Raw genomic sequence first — 21,482 nt, 5'->3', positions numbered from 1 at the left:
CTAGTAGCAACAATGATGGATTTAAGTTATTAACAGATCAAAAAAAGATGGATGGTGGTCTGCTTTTCTTAATCTACATCATCATCTAGATCTATTTAAAGATATGTGGTGCACTAACAAAGTTAGTTAAGGTTTCAATAAAATCAGTAAAATAATCTGCCCTGTTACATTGAATCTGTATCGATCAATAAAATCACTTGTACTAGGAAAGTACTGTTAAGTACTGACAATCCCAGCCATTAATATTATTTAACACTCTGCTCACAATCTTTAATGAGGACAAAGGACATTTTGTCTTTTTACACTTAACATACCACTGCTTCTGGAGCTCTTTACAGATACAGTTCAACCTTGTTTACTGAAGACTAAATGCTGGCTGGGGAGGGGGGAGAGAGAAGACACTGAATAATTTTGGATAATTGAGGGGATTTTCAATTTGATTAATAGATTTTGGGTGACAAAAGAGTCTTTTTTTGGATAACAGGCTGTTTCAGATAAAATAGCAGTTAAAACGGCAATTCACAGTAGTCAAGATCTACCTTCTCCGTCCCTTTATAAAACTCATAGCACAGTATCCATCTTCAGTTGAAACAAAATCCCATGCCAGAAAAAAGAAACAGATATATAAATATCTGTTATCATGTATTTGATGAAGAATTTTATTTGTTTTTTTTTAAAAGCCAATTCATTATTAAATTGAAATTACACTACAGCAGAGGCTGTGTGGTCAGAGAATAATCCTGGAAAGAAAGGATTATTCATAGACTTTGAACTAGCTAACTAATGATACTGAGAAGTCAAAGAGAATCTTACCCAGTTCTTAGCCTCAGAGATGATGAACATGTGAAACAGAGCCTCATGGGGAAAACTATAGGTCAGGAAGATACTCTGGGCTTTAAGGCAATGAAGGAATAAATAGATAAACACCATTTATCCATTTATCAAATGGATAAATTTGATAAATTATCAAATTTATTTATTTGTGCACATTTTGATACCATTATCAAAATGTGCAGTCTGTTCAGTTCAACACTATAATTCTGACTTTTAAATATACTGCTCATTATTTTCTATGTGTAATCTAAACCACTTAGACTCATAACAGTTTTACAAGTCGTCACACAGTAGCATCTGAAATTACATAAATTCACATTGTATTTAGAATAGGGATTCATGTTGCCCTTTCCATTTTATATTGGTGATGCCACTACACATACAAACCCCAGTTCAAATTACTTTAGTAACATGAAATTTGTTTAATGAACCATAAGCACATACTTAAAGTTAAAATCATTGGGACTTGTGCACATAGTAGCCAGATATAGACATTACACTTTTACCAGTATAAAGAGATCAGAAACCAGTCTATACCCATGACAGAACAGAAGTTTGTCACACAGACTGGTTTAAAAATGGCAGAATCAGGTCTAAGATTTGTCCCCATCACCACCAAAGGGCAAATGTGTGTTCTGTTCACTACTGATCTAAACTACGCTGCTTGCAGAAAACTGTGCAATTTGGATCTGTTCTCCATCAGGCTTTTTGAATGTCTTTACCTAGCCACTAAGTGCTCTGAGGAACAGGGCTGATTTGCTGAATTGGGGCTAATATGGAGCCTTTTCCTCTGTATATCAAGGATGGGGAAGTGTAATAGTTACGAACACTAATAAAGTTAAATACGCATGACGTAAATATACCTTCATGGGGTCAATGAGTATGTATGATATGTATCCAATTTCTGTTACTTGATGTAATCTATTCTAGCTAGGTAAAAGCAACACATAAATAGTTTGTTTCTATGTATTTATCTTTCAATAACTTTATAGAGCTATATAGGTATAACAACACGGGTTTACTGACTTCCCATCTCCATAGATACTGATGGGGCAGTTTAAAAAAGTTATAAAGAACCAAAAGCAATGCACCCTAACTAAAATAATTATTGATAATGTCCTCTTCTATCCATGTATAAAACTGGTTCACAGACTTTCTATCCCCATAGACACTGATGGGCAGATGAATAAATAAATAAATGTATGTATGTGTATTGTGTAAAATTTATTTTACATGTATTTAAAATATATATATTTTCAAGCTGACTACCAGTACCTATGGGGATGGAAAGTCTGTGAACCTGCTACACATATAAAGAAGATGACACTGTCGATAATTATTCTAGATAGTGTGGATTGCTTCTGGTTCTTTATAACTATGAAAAACTTCAAGTGATTCGACTTACTGAGATAATATCCACTCTACATACAGGACACACAAAAGGCAAAAGTGGTTTTGGGATGCATCAATAGAAGCATTAGGTGCAGCAGGTGATAGTGCCTCTCTACTCAGCACTGGTTAGGCTTCATCTACAGTATTGTGGCCAGTTCTGGGCTCCCCATGTTAAAAAGGATGTGCAGAAGTACAAGAAGGTCCAGAGGTGGGCAACAAAGATAGTAAGATGCTTGGAAAACAAGTCATACAAGGAGAGTCTGAAGGAGCTAGGCATGCTCAGCTTGTGCAAAAGGCACTTAAGAGGGGACATGACAATCTTTAAATATCTGAAGGGCTTCCGTACAGAAAAGAGAAAACAACTTTTCTCTCTGGCTGCAGAGAGTAGGATGTGAACCAATAGCTTGAAATTGAGGTTTAGATTGGATATCAGGAAAAACTTTTTAACTGTTAGAATAGTGAGGCAGTGGAACAGACTGCCTAGGGAAGTTCTGGACTCTCTATGACTGGAGGTGTTTAAGAAGAGGATGGACAGCCACTTTTTGGTGATGATCTAGGTGTACCTATGCCTATGTTCTACTATGGGCATTTCTCATGCTTCTGGGCTTTGCTAGTTTCCCCTTCCCCTCCTTTCTGCTACATGTGTCAGAGTGTTTCCTCAGGCACTGGGTGCTGGACACAGTCAAGGCTGCATATTTTGAATGGGGTGTGCCAATGCTCCTTCTGGAACTTAAAGCTGGAGGTTTCTGGATACAGGGTCTTGCCCCTCTGCTCAGGGTCAGATCAATCACCGTATTTGGGGTTAAGAAGGAATTTTACCTCAAGATCAGATTAGTATGGACTGTCGGGGGGGTGGGGGGAAGAAAGGGTTGCCTTCCTCTGTAGCAGGGAGCATGGCCTTCTATTTGGGATCTCTTGAACTTACATTAACAACCTTTTATAGAAGCAGGACACTGGCTGCTGTGTTTCCCTTGCTTTACCTGTGGCAAGATAGAGTGTTATGTCTTGTGCTGTGTCAGGGTTGATGGTAATTTAACAAAGAGTTTAGATTATGGATTGTATAGGATGGTTTGGATAAGAATAATGCTGCGTAAGGCAGGAGGTTGGACTACATGACCACTGAAGGTCCTGTACTTGCTAGGGGTGCGTAAAACAGGGCATATTTGACTCTGATTCGGCCCGATTCGGGGACAGCGATTCAATTAATTCGTCTGGATCACTGTCCCCAATTCAATTCAGCCAAATCCAAATCTGAAGACTTGATACTTATTCAGAGAATCAGCTATTCAGCCATAGACACAGCTTTAAATGCTTTTTCTACATACCACAAGGTACCAGGCATGGCTCGTGAATGCTGCAATTCTGGGACAGATGGAGCATTCCACAGGAGTGTGTGTGTGTGGGGGGGGGGGGGGGCTTCTGCATGCTCCCCTGTGGATCTAAAAGTGGACTGGAAGTCCTTCTGGTCCACTTCCAAGTCTGCTGCCAAGTGTGCTGGGGAGTTCCCCCACACTCCTGTAGGACGCTCCATCCACACTAGCATCTCTGCATTCAGGAGCCGCCCACTACCTTGAGGTATGTAGAAAAAATATTTAAAGCTTTGTCTATTTCTGAATCTCTGGTTCTTTCTGAATCGATTTGGAGGGTTCCAATTTGATTCAGACATATTAAAGGGTCTCCTGTTTCAATACAGATCTGGAGATTCGGCCACCGAATTGGGCCGAATCTCTGCCGAATCAAAGCAGGAACTAAAGTTTCACACAGCCCTAGTACCAGCCCTACTTCCTTATGATTCTAAGATTCAACGACATTCCAATCTGTTTTGTTTGTAACACTTCTGGTGTGTTACTCTAGAGTTAACTTTCACAGTTATATTTTAATTCACACTTACAGGGAAAGAAAAAAATGGGTTAAATAATTCCTTGTGTCATAAAATCCTATTTTCTGTTCCTTCTGAAGTCAAGTGGACATAGAAGCAATATTTCTTGGAGAAAGAACAGCAGAATACTCCCTCTATCCAGAGACAGAGAGCCCTAGCATATGCACAGTATAGAACTATCATGTGCATTGATGGAGATGGACTAGATGACTTTTCTATCTTAATACACAGGCCAACCTTATTCACTTCAGGTTGAAAAGAGTGAAAAAAATGATCAAATAATAAGGGAACGCTGTGGTCTTTATCTTCAGAAAAGTCAGAGCATTCCTTTAAGCAACTCAAAGCAATGAAAACTATAAAGTAGTGCACAATTACATCCCTCACAAAAGAGTGCTGGAGATAACTTTGCCTTCAAAAGTCATATGTAGTGAGGGACAAAGTTAAGAAAAGAAATGAAAAAAAGTTTGTCTTTCTTTTCAGAATCAGAAACAGGGAAGGGTGACTATGAACCTCTTCCTCTTAATAGAATGACTTTGGAAGATCCACCCTTAAAAAAATGTAACTTATTAAAATTAGTAACAGGCTCTGAATAATTTCTCGTTTTTCCCAAGAAAAGTAGGCACTATACAAAATCCCAAAAGATAAAAAGTAGAGATCTCCAATTCTTGTCCCATTTCTGAAACAGCTTCTTGATTCAGCACATCTTTTTTTCTTGTTGATGGTCAGGGTAATTCAAGCTTGCTTTGGGAGCTTCAGGTGAAAGATAATTGCTTCTAGAAAATAAGTTATTTTATTAGTGAAGTTTGTACTGAAAAGCAAAAGTGCATGTACATTTAGGGCATTTTACACTCTGAGAGCCGCTGTAATTAAAGCGTTGTAGCTTCTTGTGTATCAGCATCCCACACTTGAAAGTGGCAGTAGGGGTGCTTGAATTAAAGCTCATTCGATGAGCTTTAGTTCAAGCATCCCTGCCACCATTCTGAAGTGCAGAGATGCTGGTAAATGAGATGTGGAGGCTGGTTGGAACATGGTACTTACTACGCATCAGCAAATTCCATTAATTGAGTCTACTCCAATGCGCTGCAATCAGCGTATCGAAGCAGCCTTGTAGCTCACCTATACGTAACCTTAGAGTTTAGAAATAAACAAACAAACAAACAAATGAAATGCACATACACTTTTGCTTTTCAATATACACACACATATACATACATATATGAGAGAGAGAGAGAGAGAGCGAGAGAGAGAGAGAGAATTATAAGTAGAGATATTTTAAGAACATTTTGTGGACTTTTTGTGCATTTAATTTTTTTCAGGGTCCCTGCCCACCCACCCCCTTAATTCTAGATGTATTTTCTTTCTTTCTTGAGCAACTGTATTAGAAATTTCAAATACAAAAAGAGAAATAGGTTGCATTTCTCCTCAAGGGTGAAGAGCTGCCCAGAATATGTCATTCATCACAAATGTCTTGTTATCTTGGCTACATGATGTGTCAAATTATTATGCTTCCTCCTAAAGTCTTTTTTAAAAGAGATATCTTATATCAAATACTAAAACTGACAGAAGTAAAAACATATACAGAACTTTAAGATAGGTTATGAAGCAACTAGTTCAGCTTTCCCAATGAAAAAAAAACTACTGTTAAAGTTTGAGACTAGTAGATACTTGGAAAAAATATGAAGCGACCTTCTTAGAAAGACAGGCTATCTTGTAATTCCCTTTTAAGTTAGAATGCAGATGGAATTTAATATACATTACAAAAATCATTACTTCAATATTTTAGAACTTAAGTCTAATGGATAGTTATATAAATCATCATGCTCCTGAGAATCCACTAACCTTTCAAAATGTTCTTGCACCTCTTTACAAAAGCAAGCAATTTTATTTAAAAGTCGCTCCCTTCTTGTTACCAGAACCAGTGTCTCAAATTACTGTAATTCCCATTTTGTGGTATATTTTTAAATATAACAATCTTCCAGACAGGAAAGGCTGGAAAGAAAATTAATATCTGCAGATATACTGGGCCTAACTAGAAACGCATCAAAAAGGAATGGAAGATACCTACTTTCTGCTGGTATATGAAAAACATATTAACTATCATAAATTCTAAAGCTGATCTGATGCAACACCGTAGAAATTTACTTTCAGTACATTTATGTTGAATTCTTCAATTTTCACAAAGCTCAACTTTTAGACAGGGTTGGAGCAGTTACTTAAATCGAGGAAGTAAAACAGCGTTAGAGTACAAAATCTCAGTTTATTTATAGCATCAGCAGAACCTTTTTGGTTTTTAAAATCTTTTCTTTCATATACATTTCTATACATATTATCCAAATGTAGCACTTTTTTTTTTTGTCCCAGTTTTCTGTTTAGAGCGAGGGTTGGCAACCCCTGGCATGCATGCCAGAACACGGCATGTGAAGAGATTTTGCTTGTCATGACAGCTCTCTTCATAAAGGTTGTTTCAGACTTGAGGTTTTATTGGAGTAAAACCTCTGTGGTGGGTGGCAGGGACCTGGGCTTTGGGCATCTGTGGTTGCAGGAAGCTGCACTGGAGCCTCGGCCTGGCTTGTTGCTGTGGGGAGGGGTGCATGTACGCCTCAGGGCAGATGGCACACACGCGCACGTGCACACAGACACACAGAGTGCACGTTTTTGGAGCTGAAGCTCACTTCAGATGCTGTCACAGATATGATCTACTTTGGTTAGTCTATAAGGTAAAAATCTACCCAACTTTCTACTTTATTTCAGGACTAGCATGGTCAATTAAATCTCTCTCTAGGAACCAGAACAGCTCTTTTCTCGTTTTTCTTAATATGAAAAGATCCAAAAACACTTTAGTCTATTTCTAGATTTTAAATGGTTCTACCTCTTGAGTGAATGCTTGGAGTTCAAATGGAATTTCTCCACTTGGTAGAGAAAGGATGGTATTGTAGAAAAAAAAGATATCAAATTGAGACTCAAGAGATCTGCGTTTAATTCCCAGCTCTGCTAGGTATTTCCTGTCTGACCTTGAATTCTCTCTCTGAGAATTAGTTCCTCCTGTGTAATGCGAGGATCATACTACTTTCTACGTCATAGAGCACTGTGAGGATAAGTTCATTAGTTTGGTGCAATCGGATGTCACAATGAGAAGGAGCCACACAGAGTACCTACAAAGACTTTTAGCACTAATATCTGCATAACTTAAGGTCACCAATGTTAACACTGCTGCTTTAAAGAGCAACCAGTTCATTTTATAGTACTTTCTTTCAGACAAATATCAGCCCTTTAATTCACTAAAAAATGTTCCATCAATACCAATGCTCTCAGCAGCCTTTCACTGAAGCCAGAACAAGGTACTTTCAGGTTAAGGGAAGGTACTGTATGTCCATGCATATGTACAGAATGGTTCAAGAAGTCCTACAGCACTGTGTTATACTAGACAGTTTTCAGGCACAAATAGATATTTTTTCAGCTAAGTTGCAAAATGAGTTAATGTGCCGTTTGCCAGAAGCATGCACCTTTTTGAGCATTCTGCTTTTCATCTAAAATTGGCAATTTTGCATTTTGATTCTGAACTGTAGATGCCACTTTACACCTAACCACTGCTAACTATGCCTATAATCTTACTGGGACTGATGCTATCAGCAAACAATGAGATTTCTTTTGCCCAAGGGACTTAGAAAAGATCTATTCTGTTGAACTTTAAAAGGCAAAACTAGCAAAGGGCAAGCCTCTAGGGAAGTAAAATTGGATGACAACAACATCTAGTGTCAGCTTCCTTGGACAAGGAAATCACCTCAACTCCAAATCAGCAGAGGGCAGGTGGTTATATCAGAGAAATCCCATTATCAATTCATTGGAGATGAGATCCATAAGAACTGCTCTTCTGAGACTGAATCATTTATAACTAATACACATCAGGACTGACAACACGGCAGTGACTGCTTGAACAAACTAATAGATGGGATCTCTCTCTGTTACCTACCATTGGAATCCCAACAATTTTTCTAATGACCAGAATAAACACCACTGTAAGTAAAGTAGCTTTATCTGAAAGATCTAGCTATACTGATGCACAGCCTTCCAGGAGAAAATGGAGACATTTCAGGCCATCAGAATTTCTTTAGCTGTGCTATTAAAGGAAATTTCCATTTCAGTACTACTTTGTGCAAAAGGCCAAAAGACCTGTCAAAGATTACCCAGTGGAGTCAAACAAAAAAAACAAGCAGGAAGCAACAGATGCATTCTTCATCCCCAGGACTCCTAATTTATTCTTTGGTTTTCCATGCTTGCCTCTAATTCCTAATGCTCTCACCAAGGTAAAATGGTTAAACACTAAGTCGTCTGAACAAGATGGTCTTAGACATACTGACTTAACCCAAATGGCCTTTGACTTTAAAAGTAATATACATCAATCCTTCACGCTTTCTTCACTCAGTTAGAGACTTTCTATACCAGGGAACCTGCTCAAAATGATATTACCTAATCTGCCCCCATAGTGTAAATCTGTTAACTATGAAATCACTTATTTACACCTTAAACTGTAGGCAATTTATAGCATAATTCACATATCAGTGCAATTTAAAACTACTTTCTAACCATACTTTATCAGATAGCATCGGCTATTATCAGTATCTACTCAGACTATTAATTCTGAGTCCGAAATATCTCGGTTTTAGTCTCTGTTCTGTCACTTGCCAGCTCTTGGACTCTGATTTACCATTTGTGTCCTAGTTTACCCATTTATAAAATTGAAATAGTCCCTAGCTGTCTTGTGCTAAATGTAGTCATGGAAATCTTGGAGAAGTGCTATTTATTATTCCTATATAAACTGACCTAAATGCTAAACAAGCATTTTAGCTCATTAGCTAGATGCCCCATAATATTATAAAGGAAAAATTTAAGTTCCAATATTACACTGTAAATGTGACATTCATTTAAAACAAAACAAACATCAATCTTGTGCCCTTACAGACAGAAAATCAATCCATTATGAAAAGATAAAAAGTACTCTCACAGCTTTCAAAAATCAAGACACAAATAAGTAACCTCATGAACTCTGAACCTATTGTAAATGCTAATTAAAATTAAAAATATGTAAATATTTGTATAAATCACCTTCTAAAAACATCTGATAATTAAACATTTTAAAATTATTTAAAAAACAATAACAAAGAAAGCTATCTAAGGTGGTTGATTTGTAACAGGCTATTCTTAAATCATGTAAGAGGCCGGATTGATAATTTACAGTCAATGGGAAATGTTCCATCCATTGAAGCTACAGAATTTTCCATTACTGGTTATGGAGTTGGTTAATTTTTTGTAAACTGGCCATAGATTAAGAATAACATTCCTTCCTAAATAGTTGATCTATATATTGCTACCTGGGGCTCTAATCTAGTTATCTGAATACTTCATGAAAAAAATCAAGAAGTATTATAAGCCATGAAAAACAGTGATTGATACAGGTGAATATTTACTTACGGACTGCATTACGTAACATATACATGTAGTAAGGAGTTGATACACCACAGCATAAAACCAATGATGTGGCTGTGACAGCTGTGTTAAACATCTATTCTTTTATAAGACGTTTATATTTTTTCCAGCTGTATATTATTCTGTAATAATCTGCTGATTCCAAGAATTGCTGATACTCTACAGCTACAAATAGAGCAGATCTACAGCTACAAATAGAGCAGATGACAACAGTAACCATCAAAGCAGACTTAAACATTAAATCTCTGCTGTTTTTAACATGTACACAAGTCTTTCAATATTAATTTAAAATTTTTTTTAAATATAAACAGTTGAATACAAAGATTTGAATATTAAAAAATGAATGAAAAAAATTAATCACTTCTCTGTGATCAAAATATGTGACCTGATAGACTTCACTTGAACCATCCTGGTACTGAGGAGTTTGGAAAATCAGAATACTTCAGTACCTTAACATGGACTTGGAAGCTTAAAAAAAAATAAGCTCTGATGTTTTTTAACATCTTGTCTAATATGTCTTTTCCCATTTTCTTGCCTGTTTGCAAACATACTTTTATTGTTTTTTTCCAGATGAATGTAAAGGCTAATTTCCTTTTTTCCCTAAAAGTGCCTCTTACTAACTATATATGTGTGTGAGAATGTACATTAATTAACTCTTCCAGTTACAATTTGGGTGCAACTCTCCAGTAGAGGGAGATATTCTCTTTATAGTTTCCCAGCAATTAAAGAATTATAACAATTTTACCCCTAATTCCATCCTAATAAAAAATAGTCACCCCAAAATAGAAATAAATGTTAAGCCTCGGGAATAATATTGTTATGGGTAATTTTAAATGGATGATATTTTATACATAAGTTCACAATGTGTATACTGATGGATACGCTTATATAGCCAGTACTGTGTAGTAATAGTTACAGTAGATTATACTATGACTTCTTCCATAAAAATAATTAACAGAAAGGTTCCATTAGGTTCTAAAGATATGAATGCCTTCAAAAAGTGAAACTTGCTCCATCCACAGAACTAACAGTCATTGACAAGACAACACACAAAAAGAAAAAAAAAGAAATGTTTCTGCATAAGAGTAAATATTATTAAATAAATCTAAGAGTCTGTTTCCCATGAAACATTTATTCTGTTTTAAAATAATCTAAAACAGAACAAAGCAGATACAAATGCTCTGATCCAATCAGTATTAAATAGATATTAACCATGAAACAAATCTCAAAGTTTTAAGTTAGTCTAAAACTAAATAAAAACAAAAAGTTTCAAAACTTTTTGGGGGGAGATACTCTAAGAATAAAGTCAGGTTCCTTTTCCCTTCAAATTTTTCTAAAATCTGGAAGAAATTTCAATAATCTTCCCAGGAGGCATTGTTAATTTTTTAAGTTGAGAATGTTTTATGTGATGCATGGATTGCAGCAGGAATTCCAGTAGTTAATGACTGGAGAAGCAAATGTTAAAACTAACAGCTAGCTCTCTTATAGTTCCTTGTATTATTAGATCTAATACCTTAGGAAGCAAAGTATCATTAGTCTCATTTTACAGATGAGAAACTGAGGCACAGGAAAAGTATCTGACTTTTTACCAGTAGATCACTTGCAGAGTGAGAATCAGAACTCAGTCTTCTAAGTCCCAGTCCCTTGTTCAAACTATCAAAGACCGTTGACCATCTTGACTTGTAGCTGTTGACAAAGCGTAACTTCTATCTCATTATAACAGAGCCGAGACTTCAACTAACAATTAACTATTTTGATCTGAAGTGTTTTAAAATACTCCAGATACACCTCCTTCATACATGCTGTTGACAGAGACTCACCTGTAAATATAATTCCAAACCTTGTCGCCGCTGCTCCAGGACCTTAGGGACCCAGTTCCTTACATGCTTTGAAGGGATTTCTGGAGTTCTGATAAACTTCTTGAGCTTAGGGTGAACAACAAAACACAAATGAAAAAAATTAACATGTAAACACTCTAGTACTGTAACAGCATTCATACTGAAGGTAAGAGCAAGTAAGAAAAAACAGCCCATCACATTTTCTGATTATTTAATAAAAACCTTACAGAGGTTTTAGCTGACTTTATTATATCTCTCCAAATATACAAGCTGCAGAACAGAAGTGAGCTTAATTGTTAGCTGAACTGACCTACTGGAGAAGAGGAATCCAAGTGATAAACCTATGGAACAAAGGCTCTAAAACAGTGATACTCAACCTTCTGGCCCCAATGGACTGGATGAGTGGCATGGGGCCAGTCTACTGGCTGGATCCTATAAGGGGTAACTGGCCTGGGCTCACATACTTGATATAGCCCTTTATGCACAATTCAGTGACCCTGTGTGCCTGCCCAGTGGTACACTGGTGCAATCTAGAACACAGGACCACATCATCCAGCCTGTGGGATCCAGAAATTCAACATCAGGGGAGCTCCCATTAATGCTCCCCTGCTGCCAAATTTTTGGATCCATGGGGAGAACACAGGCTAGATGACCCAGCTCCTTAGCCTAGATTTGGCCTGTGGACCAGAGGTTGAACGCCCCTGCTCTGAAATAAATGACTGCAGTTAGGTGATTTTAATACTTCAGCACTCCCTCAAATCATCACATACAAGTTCTGGCAAAATGGTTATTTGAATATTGCTTAGTGGAACCTAGAGTCTATACTCCTTACCAATCCTTTAACAAAGCTCTTAGTCGTAATCTGTTCTGAACACTGCCTCACTTAGGGGCAGGATCCTGTAAGGTCCTTAGTAGTCTCCAAGTTCCACTGATTGGCACCTTATAAAGTCAGGCCCTAAGAAGTCTGCAGATTACTACACAGGTGGACAACCTAGTGGACAGGGCACTGAACTGGGACTTGAGATGTGAATTCCTGTCCCTGGTACAGACTTCTTGTCTGATTTTGGGAAAGCCAGAGCATGTCTACATTGCCTCCTTGTCAAGAGTAGCACCACCACTTAGCAACACACATGGTGGCTTTAAAAGGAATGGGCAGCAGCTGTTATTCTGTAACTGTTATGTGTGCATGAGCCTGTAGCAATAAAAGCATAACAAAACCGCATTACTTTGACCCTGCTTCATCTTGCTTCTGCAGCAGTTGTCTCTCCCTTTTTGAAGCCACTCAAAGTACACGCTCATCCATACCCCAAACAGGACAATCAGGCAGAGCTGATAGCTTAGAGGGAGCTTAAGAGCTGTGATTGGATGGATTCTTTATGTCATCCACTCTACCTAACAGCCAGGCTTGAATAAAGCATTATGTTTAGCAATGGTTCAAGGCTTGACAGGCAAGCGTTACAGATATGGCCTTGCTTAACCTACCACTGTTTCAGGCTGTGGAGTCACAGATGTTTAAGGTGTTGATAGACACAATTCTTAAACTATTTAAAATGCTGTTTGGACCATCGGTGACTGGATGTACAAGTCAGTTTAGAATAGTTAAACCGACTAGAATGTTTCAAAAGTATACCTGGATTATTGGCATTATTGTCAAACAGTCTTTCTTGAACCAGTTCCGTGTTACATACACGCACTAAACCATCTCAGCATGTTTACACATGCTCCAGAGGTGGAGGGGAGGGTCTAATTAAAGCATCTGCCATGTCTTGTGTATTCAGCGTCCCATGCTTCAAAATGGTGGTGGGGGCACTAACTAAAACTCATCAAACAAGCTTTAATTAAAGCACCCCCCCACCACTACCATTTTGAAGCACTGGGATGATGAATACACAAGATACTGAGGCTACTGGAGCATGCCAATTAGTACACTCCAGCAGACTTGGTTAGTCAAGTCTGTTCCAGCACACTATACTTACAGTGCAACTGTTGGACCAGGCGTCCCACAGGTCTACAGGCACAATCTGTGACTAGTCAGTCCTCCAGGCATCCCACAGTGCACTTCTCATAACTCTCTCTGCAACCCCTACCTAGCAAGTGGTTACTCTAGTATGCAGCCTATACTGCCTGCACGTAACCCAGTCCATGCTGTCCCAGGCTGATTTGGATTTGGAAGGACAGGATGGTCAGATGCATAGGAAGGTAACACTATTTCTGGGTTCCTGAGGTGCTGGGTGCTCTGAGGAGCTACCCAACGCCTCTGTAGCTTTTAAACAGCACCTTCCCCCAACCTGCTTGTCAGTTTCATTCCATGGGTGGCAACTGACCAAGCTTCAGGGCAGCCTGCCAGGCTGATCTTTGCTGAGGAGGGGGTAGCAGCTAGATGGCTAGAGGGGGTACTCCTACTTCTGCATTTCTGGGGGACTGCCCAAGGTCTCTGCAGCTTTTAAACTGTACTTTCCCCCAAGCCAACAGTGTCAATTTTATCCCATTCCCAGCAACTGACTTAGAAACAGAAGCAGCCAACTTGGCCATCTTGCCCTTCCACTCAAAATTAGCCTGGGATACCCCAAAGCCTGGTCATTGCTATGAATTAAATTGATGAGTAGCTTGGGGGAAAATGCTGTTTAAAAGTGGTGATGTGTGCAGCATGCAGAATATCCAGCTCCCTGGGAACTCAGAAGCAGGGTCCAGGTACCTTCCCACTCCAAGGGAAAGTTTTCCTAAGGCAGTAGCCTGAGCCAGAGACCCTGGACAGCCCCCTGGATCATTCAGCCACCTACGAAGGGAGCAGCAGGGGTCCAAGCACCTCTCAACCATCTGGCCACCGCTTTACCCCCAATCAGGCTGTGATGCACTGAGCCCTGGAAGGAATGTTAAAAAAACCCTTTGAAAGGGGGATAAATAACTGGTTTTCCAGAGAGCAGACAAACCAAAGTAATGGAGGAAAAAAGAAGTTAAACTTTAAGTAGAACCTAATGTGCAATAAATTATAAAAAGGGAGTAGCAACACAGCTATACAGGCTATCCCTAAGCATCTTTCTAACTAATTTCTATAAAATACCCATGCAGCAGAGATCAGAAGTGCAACAAAAGTTATAGCAGATAGTAGCAGAATTTCTTCCACAGGAAAATATATAAAATACCCTTTTCCAATAACAACCAAAATACTTACATTTTTTTCTCAGTACTAAAAAAGCAAAATAACAACCGGAATGGATTCCATTGCATTTTAATAGGAGGTTACATTAGACACTCTTTGTGCTGGGTATTGCCTCTGAGTAAATGTGAAGACAGAAAGGCAAGGAAAGAAACTCAAAATTGACTTTGACATGCATGCCCACAGGGGTTTAAGAATTTACATTTCATTTTTGAGCTTCCTGAGATGTCACTGTAGCAAAAAGCAGTGCCAGCATATCAACATCTTGGCAATCATAAGTTATGAAGTTTCTACAAGAGAATCTCAATCACTATAGAAACATTTTGCAATTAGCTTATTTCATAAACATAGCAGGTCACAATTAAATGTTTCCCAGTTCTACCAGACTACTACCAAGTGATCTTAAAGTCACAGTATAAAACCCCATTTTTTCCTTTAAATTTGCCAAGAATTCAAAGATGCTATCATCACAGCTGCTGGGATCCATGACAGGTCTTGTAGGTGAGTAATGAATTGCTCTAGATGAAGAGAGACAAACCTGAAACAATACAAGCTTCCAGTAGGGCTTAGCTGCTTACAAGATAAATACTCTACGGCTGACACTTCAACTGATGATTAACAATTCTTGTTGCTCTCTCACCCTGTTATACAACCGATGCAATCAACAAAGACAGGTAAAAGTGTGTACCACAACTGTGTATGTATGTACCAATTGCAGTGGTCTCCAAACTTTTTTGATCGCCCACCCCTATTAGTAAAAAATTTTTGAGCACGCACCCCCCATATATGTATATTTATTTATTTATAAATTATATACATGTACCCGTGTACCGTACATGACATGTGACCTTCTGACATACAGACCGAGTGAGGGCACCAGTGTCAATCCATATATTAAATATTAGTAAAGCTTAATTTCTTTCTTATTTTTTTAGTTAAAATATAAATATAAATAGAAGTTCTAATATTTTCTTCCCACACCCCAATAGATCATCTTGCGCACCCCACTTTGGAGACCACTGGCCTACTGCATATAAATACAGAAACCGAAATCATTACAACATATTCATATTTTATTAAATTATCCTTATATTAATATGCAAATGAATATTATATAAGACCTATGTTTGTATGTTACTCAAGTAGTCCCTAAAACTGTTAGATAATGTCTGAAGCCAAATGTATACATTTAATGATTTTTTATCTGAGGATAATTTTTAAATATTTTAACTGACTTCAGGACTGTTTGATTTTTCCTTTATTAAATATATCAGTTTCTGTGGCAGTCATGAAAGACAGGTCAAATTATAAAAGTAAATAATCACTTTCCAATGTGTGACGGGACAAGAGAATTATACAAAATATTTTTTTTAAATCAGTTTGAATTTATAAATACACTTACCAGTTGACACTGCCAGTTGGAATTTCAAGCATTTTCCTGGACACATGATGAATAATAATGTCATGCATTTCTAATCTCTTTGGTATCCAAACCAATTAAGCCAAATATTCTAAAGAATAAATACTGTATTTTCTTGTATACCAGATGACCTCAAAGAAGACACGCACCTTATTCTTGGGCATATATATTTTTTCTGCAATTGTAATTCTAGAAAGCAAGGACAGAGCCTAATCTTCAGCTTACTTTCTCTTTCCTGCCCAAACAAAACCTGTAACTTTAGTTGCATCTAAAAACTGGTCTCCATGGATAAATCTATGAATTTGAAAAGAGAAAAAAAAGTAATCTTGGGGCTGTGAAACAGGAGAAGAGAGACCAGGAATAGCTACCAGACAGCAAATTTACCAGAAAAGTTAGCTTGAATACTAGAACATCAAGACCATTAAGAAGGAGAGACAGTCTTTAGCACCTGTGGGGTAAAGAACACTGAGCCATTAAGTCAACTGTTTCCCTCAGCTACTTAAACAGAAGTGCTATTACAGCTGCCTAGAGGAGCAGGAATCAAAGCAAGTGTGCTTCTATTTTGAACAGAAAATCAGGTTTCCCACTTGAGATAACCCCCAATTTTTGAGCTGATTTTTTGGGGAAAAGATGCATGGGGTATGTAAGTAAATGAGGTATGTAAGCATTAGAAATGGTTTAGATATACAGCTCTAAAAATTAGCTATTTGAAACTAATGAAGATTTTAGGCAGAAGGCAAGGCAGGCTGGCACCAAAGGCTGCATCACCATGAGTGGGAACATGGGGTTTGTAGTACAACTCAAAGCCTTTTGAGGCTTCATGAAATGCACACAGTGCTCATGATTCTGTTTGCCACACTGCTTTTTTGCAGAGTGGTGGCAAAATTAGACACCAGGAAATCCTGGCATCTAGAAAACCCGCAGCAGAAAAAAATGGGCTGGCACACATGCCTGCAGCGTGTGCTGCCCGAAACTGGCACCTGGCTGGCCAGAACCAGGCTCCAGCTACCAGCCAGGCTCCACATCCCTGGATCTCCACTGTGCAGCTCAGGGAGGTCCCAGGTAAGACTGTTGGCGCCAGCCCAGCTGCTGCCCCACCCAAGGCAATGTGCCACACACCAGAGTGCATGTGCAGAGGCATGCCCAGGGACAACTAGCAGCGGGAAAAATATGTGCTGCTGCTAGCTGTCTTTGGAACAAATAAACAATATTTTCACTGGTGTTCTGAATAACGATTATCCTATCTGAAACTGGTAATGGAGACCTTCCCCCACATAATGCTGGAACGGCACTGCTTTACAGAATAAATAGGAAAATTCTCCTTTTCTAGGCACACTACTTCTATTTGGCTCTGGTCCATTACAGAAACATCATCAGCCCAGAATGCTTTGAGTTACTGGGTGCTTTTAAAAGGATATTTTTCCCATAGCAGTGGCTTCACAGGCTCAAAGAAGTTCATATTGTACCTTAAGATTTGTAGGTACATATTCTTCCCTAGTGATTATTCTTTAAAAGGGAAATGGGGCTGGGAGGCAAGAGCACCATAAAATGCTTGACTGAGGTACTGAAAACAAACGTTATATGGCCACCAACACTGGACGGCCACTATATGACACGCACATTGATTGTTTACATTATAGAAAACAAACTGTTTAATCAGATGGAATTACTTTAAAGAAGTCTTTCTGCAACAAAAATTGACTGAAAATTAAGTGAACATGTTACAATCCACTGGCTCTGCTTTAAAGGACCTGCAAAACCTGCAGGGAATGACATTGCTCTCAGTCTACCTTTTTGGCAACTATAATTTTAAAAGGTATTAGCTTTTCTATGGAATAGCTGCCAAGGGAAGTAATTTAAATTGTGCCCTATATGATATTTATGACATAATTTTAAAAAGGTAGTAAGTCCTCAGTTTAGGGGCCTACCATTAGTATCAGAGAGGAATGAGAGTGTTTTATCTATAGAGAACAGGAGGAAGAAATTTAAGAAAAGTATAGAATCCGTCCAAGCCAAACTTTCTCAGACAGTGTTGAGGACTTGCTGGTGTCCATATAGAAAAGAAAAATACACTAATGCAGATTGAGATACTTCTATTTATTCTGTTATGAACAGAAGACATTAAAATTAGGCTAGGAATTGCCTAATGTATTATTGCAGCAGAAAACTTAAGATTTGCATTAAGGTTTATGATAAACTGCTGAAGGGAAGAGAATGTGTTATAAAGTGGTCTCAAAATGGGAGATGCTTGAACACATTAAAAGTTTATATAAATTGTGACAGGAAGAGATGCTAGTGTTTTCAGAGAGTAATTAAAATTTGGCGAGATTTCTATCCTTTTGGGGATTCGAGAGAATACTTGATATTGGTTCTGACAGTTGATACTACTATAAGGAGTTAAAAAGTCAGTGTTCATTAATACGCTGGCAATGTACAATGGATATATTTATTCTGTAATGAATAATAAGAAAATATAAGTCACTACTGTTAACGGTGCACTATTGAATCTGAATAGACAATGAGCAGATGATGTGTAGGATATAATGAAGGTAAGTAATTGAACAGTGAAGCATAAAACGTGCCTTGTTATAGTTGCACACTTTTAAGCTTATTTATTTTACTGCCATTTCTGGGGGAAGAGATGAAAAGACTATCAATCAAAAACAGCATTTTAAGATAGAATTTGAAGAGAAGCCATGCTGGCATAAGGATCCATATGAAAGAGTCTAGAATGAGAGAAAGCTCTGAATACTGTAGTTGCTCCCAAAACTTCTGTAGAGCAGAGGGAACTGAAAAATCTCAAAAGGCAGAAAGTTAGATGGGAACTAAATTGCGTAGGGATGAACTGGCAACTTCAGAAGTTATAGCAAAATTAGGAAACTAAAACTGGAAGTTATGCATTACTACATTTGGTAGAAATAATTTTAGACATCTAGACTAAATACAAAGGGTCAAAAAGTGTGAGGCTGAATTGATTTAACCTTCAGTTTAGTTTAAGCTGTGGAGACTGAATTAAAAATTAAGTGAACAGACATTAACTTTTGATTCTGGAAATGCAGCTACATGCCTGCAGTGGCCCAGGCCAAAAGCCAGGAGGTGCTAGAGCACTCCTCCCTGCTTGGCTGGAGCAGACTGCTTCAGACAAGACTAGCTCACCCACTGTGTGAGGAGGGTATGCAGGGGAGATGCAAAGCATCCTGGGATGCGGGAGGACTGCAAGTTAACTTGAACGTGGAGGGGATCTGGGACAGAAGTTCAATAAACTGATTTAACCTAAATCAGTTAAGTCTGATGCTACATCCATCCAGGCTTATTTTAAACTGGTTTCAGTGACTTTGAAAGCAGTTTATGGGCACAGACAGAAGTGCCAATTTTGGCCACAGCAGCTTATGGCCATGACCAAACACAAGTGCATGGCTGTAGACAATTTAAAAAATGGCTGATTGGGTGAAAATCTGACCTCTCACTGCATGAAGAGTCAGATAAAGACATTTCAAAATAGAGCACCTTCTGTAACTTCTGTCTGCATGACATCAAGCTGTTTTCAGAATGGGAGGGGGAAAGGGAGCAAAGGGAGTTCAGTCGGGGGGTTTTCAGCCCCTGCTGGAAGGTGGGGCAGGTGAACTGGAGTCCCCCCTTCCCCCCCCAATCTTGGAGGGCTCCAATACACCCACCCCAACTCCCAGGATGAGCTCTCTCTCCTCCCTTTCCCCCCTCCTATTCTGAAACAGCAACAGGCTGGGAGAAAGGAGGGGCTGTTACTAAGGGAAACTGGCTGCAGTCTCACAGCCAGCAAGTAGATTCCCTTCTTCCCTGGAACCAACAGTGAACTTCTGTTTGTTCCAGGAGATCATTGTTACTCAGAATGCTTGCTGCAAAGCGTTTTCACTTACAACAAGGAGCTACACTTCTGTTTGTACCCTGTGTGCATTGAACTTCTGTTGTGCTATAGATTTGAACCCGTTTCCAATCACTTATACCAGTTTACATGCAAGTTCTGTCCCTAGCCCTAAAGGCCAGATTCTGCCTTCCTTACCAACAGTAAGCCATACCTTTCTTAAGTTTCTCACTGGCAAAGCATCATACATCTGCTTTCACTGTGTATATGGGATTATGCCCAGGAGAAAAGTTAAAAAATGTGCAAACTTGCAAACATTTTTGCAAGACTGGGGCTAAGCAAAATAGGCCCACTTATTCAGTGGTACTTTTCATGAAGTAGAGTAGTCAATGTGCATACAAGAGGAAGAAAAAAAAAGAAAGAAAATTGAGCTCCAAATATTTGGAATATGAATGGCAAAAGCATGAAAGCAAATTGAAATGAACAATTTAAAGGTGGCAGCTAGTACTATCGTGCCAGCATCTAGTGCAGAGACAAAAGATATGCATACACATACTAACTGCTATGCAAACATCTACAAACAAAATGATATTTTTATCATTTAAGGCTTTCTCTGGCTTCATCTATTCTATAAAGTTTTGTTGAGAAAAATTTCATTATACTGCCACAGTTTTCCATGCATATGCACATCCTGGCAAACCCTGGTCTCTTTCTCACTTAAATAAATTCATGTTGGCAAATGACACCACCTGTCTGTTGCCAAAGACCACAACTAAAACCAAGTGTGGAAAAGTTCCAATGACAAAACAATGTTGGGAACTGCAAGCCCTATGTTCTTAGCCATGGTAGACTGAGTATTTTGCTGACACAGCTTCTTTCAGTGAGTACAGGTTTCCCTCATTTTATGCAGGTTCTGTATGTACAAATTTGCTCTTATGCGATAACTTTTTATACCAAAAATTCATTATATGCAAGGCAAATTTAATCTTATGCAATTGGTGTGGTGGAAGCTCATAGTCAGCTGCTTTGTGCCGTGTATTTTGGGAGTGATATGCACCAAAATATAGTCTCTTGTGTGGATCTGTGCTCCTCGCTCATTGTCTGTGACACGTTTCTGTAGTTGCCATCCCCATTATAATAGTGCCCTGTGCTTGGGTGTACTGTCTGCTGTTGATGGGTACCAAAATTGTCTTGTAAAAGTGGTAGAAATGGGTCTGGGGTCAGTACAGTCAAGGTCTTGGAACATATCCCTATTTGTTACATTGTGAAGTGGGCTACCTTTATGCAAATTCAAGTTATGCACCATTTTCCAGGAACGCACATACAGCATAACACGAGGGAAACCTGTACATGTTGCACTAGCAAAAGCAGCCAAATGTGTGTGTACCCAACTGACAATGTAATGTCAGCAACTGTAAGTCAACAAAACATCTGGCAGCAAAGTGTTCTAGGATGGATACAGTCCAGGAAACAGTATCTTTTGGAGCCAACTGAATGTGTCCTATAGGTCATACTTACCTTCCATTCTGCAGAATTCTTGTTTCCTGTTTTGCAAAAACTTGAGAAATGTTAAAATTTGCCTTTCTGAACATCCAATTTAAGTAGAATCAGCTAGCTTATTTTAGAAGGGGACAATCACA

The 21,482-nt window shown here is 38.5% G+C and overlaps 1 protein-coding gene across 3 annotated transcripts in view; it reads right to left on the bottom strand.

Moving 5' to 3' along the window:
* SNX24 (sorting nexin 24) overlaps nt 1–21,482 on the bottom strand; it is a 141,729-nt gene that overhangs the window by 42,651 nt on the left and 77,596 nt on the right. For all 3 annotated transcript variants that reach the window (XR_016441236.1, XM_090038460.1, XM_090038461.1), the window contains exon 3: nt 11,410–11,514. Coding sequence is in view for 2 of the 3 variants with exons in the window: in XM_090038460.1 (XP_089894586.1) it covers nt 11,410–11,514 (105 nt within the window). In the remaining variant the exon portion in view is untranslated. The remainder of the gene's footprint in view (nt 1–11,409; nt 11,515–21,482) is intronic.

Source organism: Crocodylus siamensis, chromosome 3 (genome assembly GCF_052110815.1).
Source record: "Crocodylus siamensis isolate JL-2025a chromosome 3, ASM5211081v1, whole genome shotgun sequence".
NCBI classification, from domain to species: Eukaryota; Metazoa; Chordata; order Crocodylia; family Crocodylidae; genus Crocodylus; species Crocodylus siamensis.
This window is presented reverse-complemented; position numbering and strand designations above follow the sequence as displayed.